At 33.6% G+C, this 14,394-nt stretch overlaps 3 protein-coding genes across 3 annotated transcripts in view; 1 reads left to right on the forward strand and 2 right to left on the reverse strand.

The window, feature by feature from the left end:
• Positions 1-8,126, forward strand: part of LOC111459402 (remorin-like) — a 15,502-nt gene extending 7,376 nt beyond the window's left edge. Inside the window, exons 2-6 of the mRNA XM_023102287.1 lie at positions 5,896-6,126; positions 7,196-7,243; positions 7,386-7,473; positions 7,539-7,620; positions 7,713-8,126. Coding sequence (XP_022958055.1) covers positions 6,051-6,126; positions 7,196-7,243; positions 7,386-7,473; positions 7,539-7,620; positions 7,713-7,913 — 495 coding nt within the window. The 5' untranslated portion in view covers positions 5,896-6,050 and the 3' untranslated portion in view covers positions 7,914-8,126. The remainder of the gene's footprint in view (positions 1-5,895; positions 6,127-7,195; positions 7,244-7,385; positions 7,474-7,538; positions 7,621-7,712) is intronic.
• Positions 8,127-8,607: 481 nt separating this feature from the next.
• On the reverse strand, positions 8,608-11,990 carry LOC111459144 (tetraspanin-10-like). Its single transcript, XM_023101913.1, has 11 exons — positions 11,660-11,990; positions 11,155-11,267; positions 11,002-11,056; positions 10,867-10,922; positions 9,922-9,969; positions 9,759-9,807; positions 9,603-9,686; positions 9,455-9,522; positions 9,169-9,294; positions 9,020-9,095; positions 8,608-8,941 (listed from the first exon to the last, which is right to left on the reverse strand). The coding sequence occupies exons 1-11, from the start codon at positions 11,711-11,713 to the stop codon at positions 8,876-8,878; spliced, it is 795 nt and encodes a 264-aa protein (XP_022957681.1). The 5' UTR covers positions 11,714-11,990; the 3' UTR covers positions 8,608-8,875.
• Positions 11,991-12,433: 443 nt separating this feature from the next.
• Positions 12,434-14,394, reverse strand: part of LOC111459810 — a 6,779-nt gene continuing 4,818 nt past the window's right edge. Inside the window, exons 10-14 of the mRNA XM_023102883.1 lie at positions 14,110-14,181; positions 13,939-14,028; positions 13,587-13,694; positions 13,285-13,353; positions 12,434-12,864 (exon numbers count right to left, since the gene is read on the reverse strand). Of these exons, the coding sequence (XP_022958651.1) occupies positions 12,790-12,864; positions 13,285-13,353; positions 13,587-13,694; positions 13,939-14,028; positions 14,110-14,181 (414 nt within the window). The 3' untranslated portion in view covers positions 12,434-12,789. The remainder of the gene's footprint in view (positions 12,865-13,284; positions 13,354-13,586; positions 13,695-13,938; positions 14,029-14,109; positions 14,182-14,394) is intronic.

Raw genomic sequence — 14,394 nt, forward strand, 5'->3', positions numbered from 1 at the left:
AAAAAAAAAAAAAAAAAAAAGTAAATGCTTCTTCTGTCACCCATCCATCCAAAATTATAATTTAATAAAATACTCGCAAAAAGTCACAATATGTAGGTTTTTTTTTTTTAATATAATAAATAATATTTAAAAAGGAATTCCAGTACCATTTATTGGAGCCTTCGGCCCCATCCCTAATAAATTTATCTATCTATTTTATTTTACAGAAACAAATAAAATAATAAAATATCATAGGATTCTTTTGGATTGATATGATTAGGAGAGCCAACTTTCATTTCCTTGTCCCATGCGCAACCCTATATTTCTTCCTTTAATTGCAACTTTTTCGTCTGTCTCTTGACCTTATGAAAACAAACAAATAATATACGTTAATATATTCCCAAAATAAGAATATTTAATTTTTGTTTTTTTTTTTTAATACTCTACAATACTCTATGACCCAACATAGTTACTTTATACAAATATGAAAATATTTATATTATAAGTATTAAGTATTGTCAATTTAATACGTATATTTTTTATTAAAATTAAAAAAATATATATAGGGAGAAAAGGCCAAATTAATAAAAATTTAACTTGCAGTAAAAATAGAAATTGACTGTCAAAACTAAATTAGTATATTTCTGTAAAAAATTTAAAAAAGCTTAAAACTAACAATAAATATCTGAATGGGCATGAGAAATATTAAAGTTTATGGAAATAAAAAATAAATGATATTCTGGGTAACTTTTATATTATATGTAAATAGGAAAGAAAGAGATGGGGCATTCTGGTCATTCTGATTTTTGTTTGTTGTTGGGTTTCTTTTAAAAGAAAATAAAAAATAAAAAGCTGCCTTACTAGACGACGACAGAAGGGACGTAACGTAAGGGAGCGGTTTCCAACGGTCGTTAAATGAAATTGTTTTAAATATTTTGTGATATTTTTAAAATGACAAAATTGATTTGAAGCCCTTGTCATTTACGCTTTTGCCCCCACAACTTCACATATTTACAACTCAAGACAAAATACAGAAAATGAAAATCACAGGCACACGATTTGGGAATAATAATTTTAGTTTCACGGGGAAGAGTAATCCATGCCTCGTTGGCAGTCTTAAGCCAACTCACTAACGTTGACGTGTAATAGTATTTATTACGCTAAAATTATAAAATTGCCAATATAATTTTAATTTAATAATTGATCTACTATATTGGTAGACTAAATTTTTATTAAAATAGCAAGTGAATTTAGAGAAAAAATGGTCACAAATATTTAAGTTTACGAAATTGGGGGAATGTTCTTGTTGGAGTGTTCTATAAAAAAAATTAAAAATAAAATAAAATAAAATAATAGGTGGAGGAAAGAGAAAGGAGCAGCCATTTGACTTTAAAGAGAGTCATGAGAGGAGCGTGAACTAAGAAGGTCAGGATTGTCAATCGGAGAAATCCACGTGACCCTTGCCCTGTCGGTAAGAGCTCCACGTCATCCGCTCTTCACGGATTTTATTCCCATTTTGTAATTTACGTCGTAATCAAAATCATGTTTTATTTTAATTATAATTTTTTACTGTCAGTATTTTAGATGATAATTAATTATTTATTTCTTTAAGCTTGAAATATAAAGCCAAAATAAGCGAAAGGTTACTCGTGGGGAGGCAAGACCCAAATTTGGTAATGGAATAATTAATGGAAAAGGGACCTAGCAATGTCAATTATTAAAAGCAAAGCAAGTGGAGCCTATGGCTATATAATTGTACCATATACGAATGCAAGCACATGCCCCTTTGTCACGCTATAGGAAAATTGTTGTCTTCCTTTCTCTAATTTACCACTAATATAATTTTAAAAATGGTGAAATTTTGCAAAATATAATCTATTAAATATTTCTTGCCCTTGTTTTATTCGTCCAATTTTTAGAAGAATCATTTATGGTTCATTGTTTCAACCTCTTTAATATTAATTCAATTAATTAAGATATTTATTTAAGTTTAAAAAGTATTGTCTAAAATTTTGGATGGGTGATTAATAAATGTTATTAAAATTATTGGATGTGAAAATGTCATGTTAATTAAATTGTAACAAATATTGGTAAGACTATTGCATGTGATAATGTCATCTTAATAGGTAATTGTTTTTCCACGTTGAATGTTGAAGGAAGTGTAAAGAAGAGGGTAACTCAGAGAAAAGGCTGTTTTTGATGCCTATGGTCCATTTTCTTTTCAGTGGGCCTCTTTCAATAATTCTCCATTATAAAATTATCCCTCCACTCACTAAAAACCTAATATATTATATAAATTAATTAACGTTTTTGCTTCCAAAATAATTTATTTAACGGGTGTCTAATTACCTTCTTAATATCTTTCTCAATCATCCAATCGATAGGATTACTTTCATTAAAATGTGGTCTGTTTATTATTAAACTCTTCATTTATTCGAGTGTCACGATACATTTCTTAATTGATTTAACCATTAATAAAATTCATCCACAAGCAAAAATTACGTCTATTTTGATTTTGATTCTTTTTAGAAAAAAGTATAAACTTTTAACTTTATTTTTGTCACATGACTATGATTTTCATTATATTTGTTATTGAAATAATGAATGTGTACTTTATTTATTTCTTTCGGTGTAATGTGACAATATGAGATTTTTCAGTTGAATGTGTTACTAATTGTCCATGATTATGATATAGCTTCTCCAAACAAAAAGATCACAAAAGGGATTTTTTTTTTTAATTTATATTTTTGTCCAATTTATCCCCCCACCCCAATTATCCTAAGTTTTTGGAAGCTTTTGTCTCGTACTAACCCTTCCAGAGTCGCATGTTTTTTTGGTCTAATTTTCAGCTATATAAATTAATTTTGGTTGAATTTTTTGAAAATTAAAAATTCAATTAGTGTGTGAGTTAGATGTTTTTTTTATTGGGTTACAGTCTAACCCAATACTACTCTATTATAAAAAAGTTAATCATAAATATTTGATATTTAAATTTTATGAGATTTTTATAATCGGAAACCATTTTTGTTTGTGGTTGAGATGTGCAAGTGGGGCATTGTTGAAGTGTTTGGTAAGATTGTGTGCTTTTAATCCTATATTTCCACACCATGTGACAAATCCATCATCTAAAATCTCATAAAGTGCTAAAATTCTTCTTCAACCCATAAATCATTTAAGATTGGAAAAATAATATTATATATATTATTTTTGAGAAATTGAGATACAAGAGAATGTGATCACGTGAAGGTGGTCGGACCCCAAGAATTTGCTTTTTTATTTAAAGTTTCTTTTTTCTTTGAATTATGATAAATCTACACCTTTGTATGTGTCTCAATGGTATCGTATTCTTAGTTTCTCCACTTTATCCAAAATGACTTCCCAACCATTTTCTCTCGAACAATCATTTATTCATTTACTCTTTTAATCTCACGAATAAATTTATTCTTAGCTTAGACAATCCTTATTCTTTTAATACCGTGTCATAATCATATGAGTTCATATGTAAGGTTACTCCTGACATGTTTTTGTGATTGCATGCAAGGTCCTTCCTTGCTTGATATCATCCTACTAAGGTTATGTCTTATATCCGTTCCATGTCCTAAGAAAAAAAAAAAGTATAATTTTTCAAATTAAAATGAAAACATGAACTTATTATAATAGGCAAGTTAAGAAAGAAAATAATAAGGGGCATAATGGTCAGAAATATGCATCAAATCTAAAAATGAGTAGGCGTAATTTCCGAGAAGCCCAATTAATAGGAATTGGGTCCGCAATGTATCTAATGGGCCCAAAGCCCAACTATTTGGTAGTAAAATATATATTTTTTTTAATTTTAAAAAATTTTGAAATCTGAAATCAGAACTCAGTCTGAAATTATTGCAACTCATAAGTAATATATATTTTAAATATAAATTTAGACGGATAACAATTAGCATTAGCAAATAAAATATATAAATATTTTCTAAATTCGACTTTTGTTAACGGTACCAATAAATTAATCTTAAACTAAACCCTGTTTTTAAGGGAAAATTTGAAACTGAATCTCAGGCAGAGAAGCAAGTGTAAACCACGTTGTCTGAGCCGGTGTGACCCAACCGGAATCCCGTTTTTCCAGCGTCGACAGACTTCTCCTTCTCGGAAGTTGGCCGGAGGGCGCGTCCTTTGATGAGCTCCGGCCGCCTCTCCTTGGCGGCGGCTTGTTTCTCGATGCGACGGCGATTGACGTAATCTTCGGGAATAAAAACATCCATAACGAGTCCAGAAAATTGGAGATTTAGAAGAAGAAGAAGAAGGAACAGAGGATGTAATTAAATGTGATTAAGGAAGTATTTATATGAGTAATTAGTTTGGGGGTATGATATGATACCGTGGGCCAATGGTCCCATGTTTTGGGTTAAACAAGCGAACCGCAGAGATTCATGCAGCTGGATTTACCAACAAATTTCATACCGCTTTCCCACTACTCTTTTTTTTTTTTTTTTTTTCTATACAAATTATAATTTTACTCTAAATTTGGAGTTAGTGTCTTAAAAAACTCTTAATTAACCAAAAATAAGGTATAATGCATATTTATATTTTGGATTTTAAATTTAATGTTTCTAAATTATCAAATAAAGACGAACTAGATTTAATTGGCAAGTTAGGAGCATGCAGGACACTTGGGTCGACGTTGGATTTGGACTTTGGCCAAATCATTTTATTTTTCTTTTATCTCATGACTTAATCTTTTTGTATGGACTCGAATATCGGTCATCAAATTTTACACATAACAATTAGCTTTACCAACGGCTTTTAATTTTTAAATAGAAAAACATTGTTTGTAATATCAATTTCATATCTTTCTTGTCCCGAATCAATCTAAAAAAATTCTATCTTGGTTACTAATTTAGATATTGCCATTCATTTTCGAAAAGATTCTATATCTGTTTAATCAAAAGATTTGGAATATATATATATATATATATTTTTTTTTTTTATGGTTACAAAATTCTAGAAAGAAGGCATGTTTTTTTATATTATTAATCCTAACAACCAAGAATTATTTAAAAATACTTTTTGTAAGTAGAAAAATAAAAGTACTTTCTATCGATAAATTACATATTTTATTAATTCAAAAAAAAAAAAAAAGAGTAGGTAGGAGTTGGACAAATCGGTCATTTACGCAAAAGCTAAACGTGTGGGAAACTTGGAATAAAAACTCCGATTATCGTGATAAAATTTAAATAATTTGAAATTTCTCTATTGTGCCACTTGTCAGTATCTGTGCTTTCTAATTTTAATAAGATCAAACGCGTTCGATGAGAAGGTGTACTCATAGTTCTGTGGGCACAATGCATCGGAACATTCCTCGAATTAACCATGAATAAATGCTTCTGAGTAACGTATAACTGATAAATTATAGTAAATTAATTAATTTTATATCAATATGTTATTAACTAAATAAATTATTATTATTATTTTTATCTTGATCCTCAAGTAAATAATTCTTTTTGAGATATAGGTGAAAAATCATGTCCAGTATTAATTTCTCAATTAAATAGGTTTTTATGTAAAAAATAATGCAGTACAAGCTCTACGTCTAGCCTATAAAAGAACGTGGTGTAATTATAATTTTGAAAAATAATATAAAGCGAGATTTAAATGAATTCAACTACCACAATATTATAGTGTTACATAATAATAATGTTTATTACTAAGTCTCAATACTGACTATTAACTGATGAATGCATATGAATGGTATGTTATATGTAGATCTGGTCGGACTCTCGCTAATATACCATCGAATAATTGATATAGCTCATATCTAAATTATGTTTTTTTTTACGTAACGAGTAATGAAAAAGATAGAATGACGTAGGAAGATTATTATCGGGATAATTGGAAGATTCATGTAAGAATGGTGAAGTAGTAATTTAGGGAAGGCCCAAGTGGTGACTGAAAAAGGACCAAACTCTTTTGCTCCAAATCCACCAAACCAACACAAACTTCTCTCTCTCTCGCTCTCTCTGTCGAAGAACACAAAGGTTTTGCAGAGAAGAAAAGGCAGCGTGGCTAAGCTGAAGGAGTACGTTATGGGCGGCGCCGACGAGTCTGAACCAGATTCGCAGCCGCCAGTGCCGCTTCAAAACAACTCCCTCATTCCTCACGGTATTTTTCTTCTCTTCCTTTTTTTCTTTTTCTGTTTGGTTTCTGGGAAAACCAAAATCACTCCTTCCCGGAAAGTTTTTGTTTATATTTTCTTCCCACATTTCTTGTCCATGTGTTAGACGAACATGACTCTATATGATATTGTCCACTTTGAGCATAAATTCTCATGACTTTGCTTTAGATTTCTCTAAAAGGTCTCGTACCATGGAGTTAGTATTCCTCACTTATAAACCCATAATCATTCCCTACATTATCCAACACTCTGCCTCTCTTTTGTGTGTGTTTGGCTTTTCGGGAAAATCTTACTTTCCCGGAAAATGCATCCTTGTCTAGACTTAAGTCCTTCATTTCAACGTTTTGTTTATCAAGCATAGAATTTAATTTTGTATAAAAACGTTTCAATTATTTTTATCTCTTAAACTTAATTTTTAAAAATAAAAAATTATTAAATAGGCGTCTCCTCAAAGGAATAATAATAATAATAATAAAAAGAAACGAGCAAAAATAATAATAAATGGAAAATTATATGGTAAAGTTTTAATTACATTTACATAATAATAATTCCTTATTTACTTAAATCATTATTCACAATTCAATTTTTTTACAAATTACAATTTAATTAAAAAAAAATGAATTATTGAACCAAAAAATAGTAAAAAGTGGTTTTTGAATGTACTGGGAAAAGAGTGCCATGACTGATCAGCTTTTTTTGCTACACAGCTTTATTGCCTTGTCTAGAAATTTTTGTATACCCTAATTTCTGAATATTTATGTAAATTATTACAAGACATAAAATATATATATTGTCTTTTGTCTGGTTGTTCTCAATAATCATTTATTTGGGAAGAAAACAGTGTCGAATTTATTTGTTTTCCAATAATTTGTTGGTCCTCTTTGGAAATAAATCTGCAAAATGACACAAAACTAATAATGGTGACAATCACATTCTTCATTAAAAGAAAGAAAAAAACATGTTCTTCTTACAAATTATGTGCTTCATTCGGTTCGTGTCATTTTTTGTTGTATTAGTGGCTGATTTCTTGTCTAACAAAGACAAAATAAATGACAGCCGTTTCAGCTCCTCATTCCGACAAACTTGTTCCTCCAAAGGACAGAGGTAAAACTCTCCATTTTCTTTCTGGTTGCCTCTAATTCAACAGCATTTGCAAGATTCTTGCGTTCGAGATATTCGAAAGTGTTCATTAAAAGTAGAAAACGAAACAAAGAAATTGCTATAGAACGGGGTTTTGTGATCTTAGATGTTGCGTTGGCTCGTGTCGAATTGGAGAAGAAGTTGGCATTGATCAAAGCATGGGAGGAGAGTGAGAAGATCAAGGCAGAGAACAGGTAAGATATAGAAAAGTTTGTTCATTGTTGAATTTTGGATTATGTATTTGAAATCTTTGGATCAGGGCATACAAACGGCTCTCTGCTATTGATTCTTGGGAGAATACCAAAAAAGCTTCAATACAAGCACAGCTGATGAAGTTAGAGGTAAATTTTCATTTCTATACTTCTTTCTCATTGATTAAGACTCGGGTTTTCGATACGAGTTTTGAAGCGTTTGGTCTTTTGTGAAACGAAAGGAGAAAATGGAGAAGAAGAAAGCTGAGTATGGCGAGCTAATGAAGAACAGAATCGTTGGAATTCACAAGCAAGGGGAAGAGAAGAAAGCAACCATTGAAGCCGAGCGAAGAGAACAGTGTCTGAAGGTCGAGGAGACCGCAGCAAAATATCGAGCTTCCGGGTTCACCCCGAAGACTCTACTAAGATGTTTCAGTGGTTGAGATGGGTTGGGGTTGAAAGAATAGACTCCTATCTCAGATTTGCAGTCTGGTTTTAGTTTTGGTTTGGTTTTGTATTGAGTTAGTTGGAGATGACTTGCAGGTGTTCCTTTTGTTGTGTAAAGATTATATCAGTTTGCTGCGTTTTACCCACTGATCACTTTTCTTATGCTCTATGCACTGATAGAGTTCTAATAGCAGTATTGATCCATGTCTTCTGCTGCTTGTTTGCCTACAAAGCACGGGAAATTAATACCCGGATACGGTCCCAAAGAATCAGTCATGTTATTCCTTAGCAAGTGTGATAGCCCAAGCCTACCGTTAGTCGATATTGTTCACTTTGGTTTTAAAATGCATCTATTAGGGAATGATTTCCACCCCTCATAAGGAATTTTTCGTTCTCCTCTCTAACCGATGTAGGATCTCATAATCGCTAGCACACCGCTCGGTATCTGGCTCTAATACCATTTGTAACAGCTCAAAACCACTACTAATAAATATTGTTAGCTTTGGCCCATTACGTATTGTCATTTGCATCGTTAGGAAAAATTTTTCACTCTTATAAGGAATTCTTCATTTTCATCTCCAACTTATGTGAGATCTTACACAACCAGATAGATCATATATCATCCAATCGAGCAATAGATTATACAACAACGAGAATGAGCTGTCGGTGACGATTTTCAGAGTCGAGAACTGAATATGTGCAAGGAAAATAATGGTTTATGGTCGAAATACAGTTCGATACCAGAATGAATATTACTAACTCTACTAGTTAAAGAACGAACCTTTTACATATAAACATATGGCTGCAAATATGACACGACCAAGACAGCGACAACGAAAGGCAAACTGCACTCTTTTGCTAACAAATTTTACTTCCAAAAGGGGTCACTTACATGTTGCAAGAGAATTACGCTTCGTTTTGATGTTTAAGCAGTCAGCCGAGCACAACCCGTGTCACGCTATCCTTTAGACCGATTACTTGCAGCTTTTCGTCTCGCGCAGCATCCAACTAAGTAGATGATCAGCTGGAAATGGAACTAAGAGTTAAGAAATAAAGAAAGGGAATGGAAAAGATCTGGAAGTGCTAGCAGAAAGTGTCTTACCAAGATAACAAATAGAACGACATTGAAGATCGCAACCAAACGCCATTCTGTTTTCATGTACTGTGCGACTCCGGCCCTGAATGATCAAACAATCAAATGATGATGAAACGGAGATGAATGAATAGAATAACGTCACAAGAGATATTTACTTGCACGAATCGCAATCGTAACACTTGACTGCCTTCGAATTCTTGTATAGTTTGCAGTCATGGTTTGAATTGACAGGATGAAAACTCAAGTCATAAAATGATGCATTAACAGCAGGATAACCACACCTATCATTCATATCAGGATGCCCAAAAGATAGCATCAGTCACAAGAATTCAAATGCATAGCTTACGGCCTTGCGAAAAGCACATGAATTTAGTTTCTTCTTTTGTTTATTGCTGATATAAACATAAGAAAACGAACAAGGAATTTGAAAGTTACACCTACTCGGATGGGGGTCTGCAACAACCTGCTTCAATTGGCGTCAGCTTTGCCAACTTATACTGCTTGAGAGTCTGAAATTGCCAAATAAAATGACTTCATGAAAAAGTTCAAATCGTCTCATATTCAAATCGTCCAAGCTCGAAACAAGAACCTTGTATTTTTTTGAAAGAATATTGCAGTCCTCAGATTTGACGAGACAGCTTTTCAAACGCATCCAATTGTCGGTATCATTAAGCTGTAATGGCGCGCCAAGATTAGCAGAAATAAATGATCTTAATCACTCTGCAAAAACTAAAATAGCACCCACCTGTTTTAGAAACCATGTACTGTAATCTTGTAGTTGATACTCCTTATACCTCATCAATGGGAAGAAAAGGGGAAAAGACATCAGTGTCGATGCAACAAGAACCGAACTTCGAGCATTACCAGCACCAGTTACTCTTAAGCATCCTCAAAACAAAGTTACTTACCTCAAGCCAGCAACAGAATGCCCTGAACCATTGTTTGTAACAATAAACCTAAAAGGGATTCAAATAATTACGTTAGGTTCAAGAAGAGTACAACAATACAAACTACATACCAACTGGGAAGACACCAAAGCAAGGTTCAAGCATTCGCAAAGAGGAAGTGTGAGCCATGTAATTTTGGTGGCTAAAAGATGAGAATAACTAAGGATGTCCACTTTGATACTTCCTTTTATATCTTGAAGGGATCATGTGAAGATAACAAAGAAAATAAAAGTAGATGAAAGTGAAACCGTGGTTTAAGTATAGTGTAGTTCTCATCTCATGGCCTAACTTTATAATTTGTGAGATTCCACATTGGTTGGAAAGGAGAACGAAACAAAAGTGCGGAAACCTCTCCCTAGCAGACACGTTTTAAAACTTTGAGAGGAAGCTCGAAAAGGAAAGCCCAAAGAGGACAATATCTACTAGTGGTGGGCTTGGGCTATTACAAATGGTATCAAAACTAGACACCGAGCAGTCTGTCAACGAGGATGTTGGGCCCTTAAGGAGGGAGGATTGTAAGATCCCACATCGGTTGGAGAGGGGAACAAAACATTCCTTATAAGCGTATAGAAATGTTTTCCTAGCAGACGCGTTTCAAAACCTTGAAGGGAAACAATGTCATCCACTCACTGAAGACTGAAAAGCATTGCCTCTCGTGATCGCACCAGCTCCTTCTTTCACTCATCTCAATCTTATTTAGAAGGCATCCCGACATAATGCATCGAAGGAATCGTTTGACAAGTACACAAAACATAGAAACATAAGCCGTAAATTTTACCTAGTAGAACATATTCAAATAGGACATGTGAGAAAGAAATGTAATTTTTTTCAATATGCTAAAGTTTAGAAACATAGGGTTGCAATCATGGGTTTGATAATGAATCTACTTCAGAAACATATACTTACGCCAGCACCGTAAACACCAGAATCCCCACCAACGTAATGCACAGCATGATCAAATACTACAAGCAGAAGGTCAAGGTCGAGCAAATATTGGGAAAATTAACATCAAATGTTAAGACAAAACATTTAAAAGGATACAATCCACAGCAATATGGAATTGTTCTTAAGAGCACCGAAAAAACCAACTATAGACCTGGTTCATAAGTATTGATAACAACAATATTGGGTGAGTGAGACAGAATATACTCTGAACTAAACAAGATTGCATTCCTACAAGAATTGAAAACTTACACCACAAAGATGAATCCACCAAGTCCCATAACAGGAAGAGTAAGAGACTTTCGACAGCCGTCATGGTGCGTGCCCATCCATATCCCAAATATTACGACAAGAATAGCTAGAAGCTGTAACATGAAGATACCGAGTGAGATGAGCAATCCTGGACCCAAGTAGTCTTGCTAAGACATAGTTAACTAATGCTTAAAGCCCTGCTCCATAAACTCATTCTCGTATGAACTCCCACAACAGAGAAAAGGATTATGAAACTCATTGAACATATGAAAACAATTCAAAGGCAATGCAGGCAAAACCCATCAAACATACAAGAAACTTGAACAAATACATTGACAAAGACATAAACAAAACCTCATTTGCACAACATGCGACGGGTGAAACTAAGTCCAAAGACATGGGAGCAAAAAACAGAACAAATGTCCACATAGCAATGTAACATATAAACACCATCTTTGAAACATAACAAAAAAAAAATGGAAAAATGAAGAGGAATCGTGCATACCATGGTGAGAAAATTGATCCATCTGATGATAAAGATGCTAGTTCCCATTCCCATTTTGCTCCTCTTCCCTTTCACCTCCTTGCTCTCAATGTCGCGGCCAGAAACAGAGAGAAATAGGTCCAAAAAGGCAGGAAAAAAGAATCCGGGTGTGAAAGTTTAAATGGAAAATATAAAAAGGGAGAGTGGAGTTTCTTGAGAGCTTAGCTGTGGAGGTGGCTGGAAGCAAAGAGAGCGGCTACGCTGGGAGGAGACGGGGTGGAGTGGGGATAATGTAAGAAAGGTAATGGCATTTTCGTCAAAGGAAAAGAAGAATCACATGGCTCTATGAAAACCCTGATGTTATCCACCAATCCGACAAGACACTCATAAAAGGGAAAGCCGTGATTTTGGACTTAAATTTGAGGTTAATGAAATTATGAGTCTAAGTAGTCTTGATCATATTCTTAATAGACCAATGTTTACGCCTGTAAGAGGGCTTCCAGATCGACCCTGGTCTCTTTTATTTACTTTTTCTTAGTCACTTTAATTAAATCTCTTTATTTCCCATCTGGGTTTGGTTTTTCCTTAACAAAATCTTCTCTTTCCTTTTTTTTTTCCCCCCCTTAATTACGTTAAATTATGCTAGACTTTCAAATTTTATAAACAATATCTAAAACTTTATTTAATGAAATCTTTGTTTCACCCCTCCCAATCATAGGTATTTAAAATATATCCACAACCATGTGAAAGAGATCATCCTTTTCATTTGATATCATTCATATCCACCGAGAAGAATGGGTCATGTCACATCAATTTTCATTTCAAATTTCAATAGTTCTTCCATAATCAAAATTCAAGATTTTTATCATTACATATTTAACTGTATAACTTTAATCACAGCTACAGAATGAGGGGGAAGAACTTGAAGGCTACAAACAATCTCTAAATACAATGATGTGGTTGAGTTTTAATCAACAGTAGCTTAGTTCCTTTACTTCCCCACAAGTGATAAGACTTTGGGCAAAATTACAAAGGCTTCTTCTCACTGTGAAGCAAACTGGAAGAGAATAGAACTAATGCTGCTCGCTTTCTGTGTTTTTCACAATCAAAATTTTCTTCACAGTAAAATGCCTCTGAAACTCAAGAAACTGCTACTGTACCCTGTTGGTGCAAGTTAAGATGACAGATTTCACGGTTTCTTTATCCAATGATGTCTGAACCATCAGCTGCACAATATAATATCATATTCATATTTCAAATACCATTCTTGATTGGATACAAAAATAAAATTATAAGATTACATGAGTTTAAACAGATGAAGGTTGAAGTATACTTCATTTCGACTTAAAACAGAGTTGTCGAATTGGAAGTGTTAATCAGTTTGCTGTCTGAAGATTAAAGAAGAAAGGGGGTGCTCGGCTCGTGAGTCGAGCTTATGTTTATGTAATCCAGGGTTAAGAAGTCAAACTTATGTTTGATCTACCAGATTATGAGAATGTTAATCTCAACAACGCCATACACCTACTTAAGACTTCTAAAACCCACATTTTCAAGTGTTTCATAACCTATTCCTTTGTACAATCTGACTTCTAACCCCAAGCATCATAAGAGTTTTTAGCAACACAGTAATGTTTCTGAATATTTACCTCCTGTATTTTGTTTCCAGATCGAGCAAGTAATTTGTACTGATTTTCGTACATAGAAGCCATATAAACCTGCATCAAATGGAGAGTTGATGGAAAATTATCTGAGACACTGAGCTGTGCATAAGACCGTATAATTTCAAGGAACTAGCTAATACTCATTCACCAGAAATACTATAGATCACATGAAAGCTGGGAATAAGATGGGAGTAGCTAAAATCTCTAAGAATAATGAGCCACAAAATGTAAAAATCATTTAGTTCTAATACTATCCTCGTGATCCAGAACAATTTCCCCTGTTTTACCTGAAAGGTTGGAGCCAAGCCAGGGCTAAGGAAAAATCGCCCTTTGGATACAGCCTCAATACCTTCAGTATTTTGCAGTTCGTTGATGAGAGATTCTACGTCAGGCCACTGTCCAAAAATAGAACTTGTAAGGAAAAATTACACTGGTAAGAGATATTTTCCTCTTGTACTTTACTGATATTCATCCTACATATAGATAGCATAGAAATTAAGGATGCAGCAGATATGTATATAAAACGTTCATAAATGCCAAAAGGTGATTGTTAGTCAGATGATAAGTTCTGAGATAATCACCATGTACCAATCACTTGCATCGAATTAATAATACTAACTAACAAGAGAGTACAAATACCTCGGTGTCCACTTCGGCTGATTCTAATCTTCCATCCATGGGATCGTGATCACCAACCACAGACTCCAATGCTTCAGCGAGCGGATCTGGCTGCATAAAGAAAAACATGGTTTCTACTCAGAATAGTTGCTAAAACTATATCAAGATGTTTAATTTATGAAGACATCTTACTGTAATCTGCTTCAACGATAAGAATATGCGTTCGAGTGAAAAATCCAACTGATGAACTTTTGCCTCGACAACCTACAAAAGTAAGATATGGAGACAAATTTCAATTGTTAAAAGAAATGGAGTAGGATGAAATTTTGACATATGAGCTTCCACAGGTAGCTCATTGGTATGTGGCCAGGTTCCACCTCCATGAGGGGTTTGAGCCATATTTCCCCTTTCCCCCAATTTGTGGTGTAATGTAATGCTTTCATAAGTTATAAAAAAAAAAAAAAAAAAAAAAAAAAT

Source organism: Cucurbita moschata, unplaced genomic scaffold (genome assembly GCF_002738365.1).
Source record: "Cucurbita moschata cultivar Rifu unplaced genomic scaffold, Cmos_1.0 Cmo_Scf00022, whole genome shotgun sequence".
Classification (NCBI taxonomy): domain Eukaryota; kingdom Viridiplantae; phylum Streptophyta; class Magnoliopsida; order Cucurbitales; family Cucurbitaceae; genus Cucurbita; species Cucurbita moschata.

Excerpts from the sequence above, each read along its gene's own strand:
- LOC111459144 (XM_023101913.1), bottom strand. The coding sequence starts at position 11,713 with ATGGGAATGGGAACTAGCATCTTTATCATCAGATGGATCAATTTTCTC. Across the intron at positions 9,808-9,921 it reads CATTCTGTTGCTGGCTTGAG|GTATAAGGAGTATCAACTAC; the intron begins GTAAGTAACTTT and ends CCCATTGATGAG. Across the intron at positions 9,687-9,758 it reads GTACATGGTTTCTAAAACAG|CTTAATGATACCGACAATTG; the intron begins GTGGGTGCTATT and ends GCGCCATTACAG.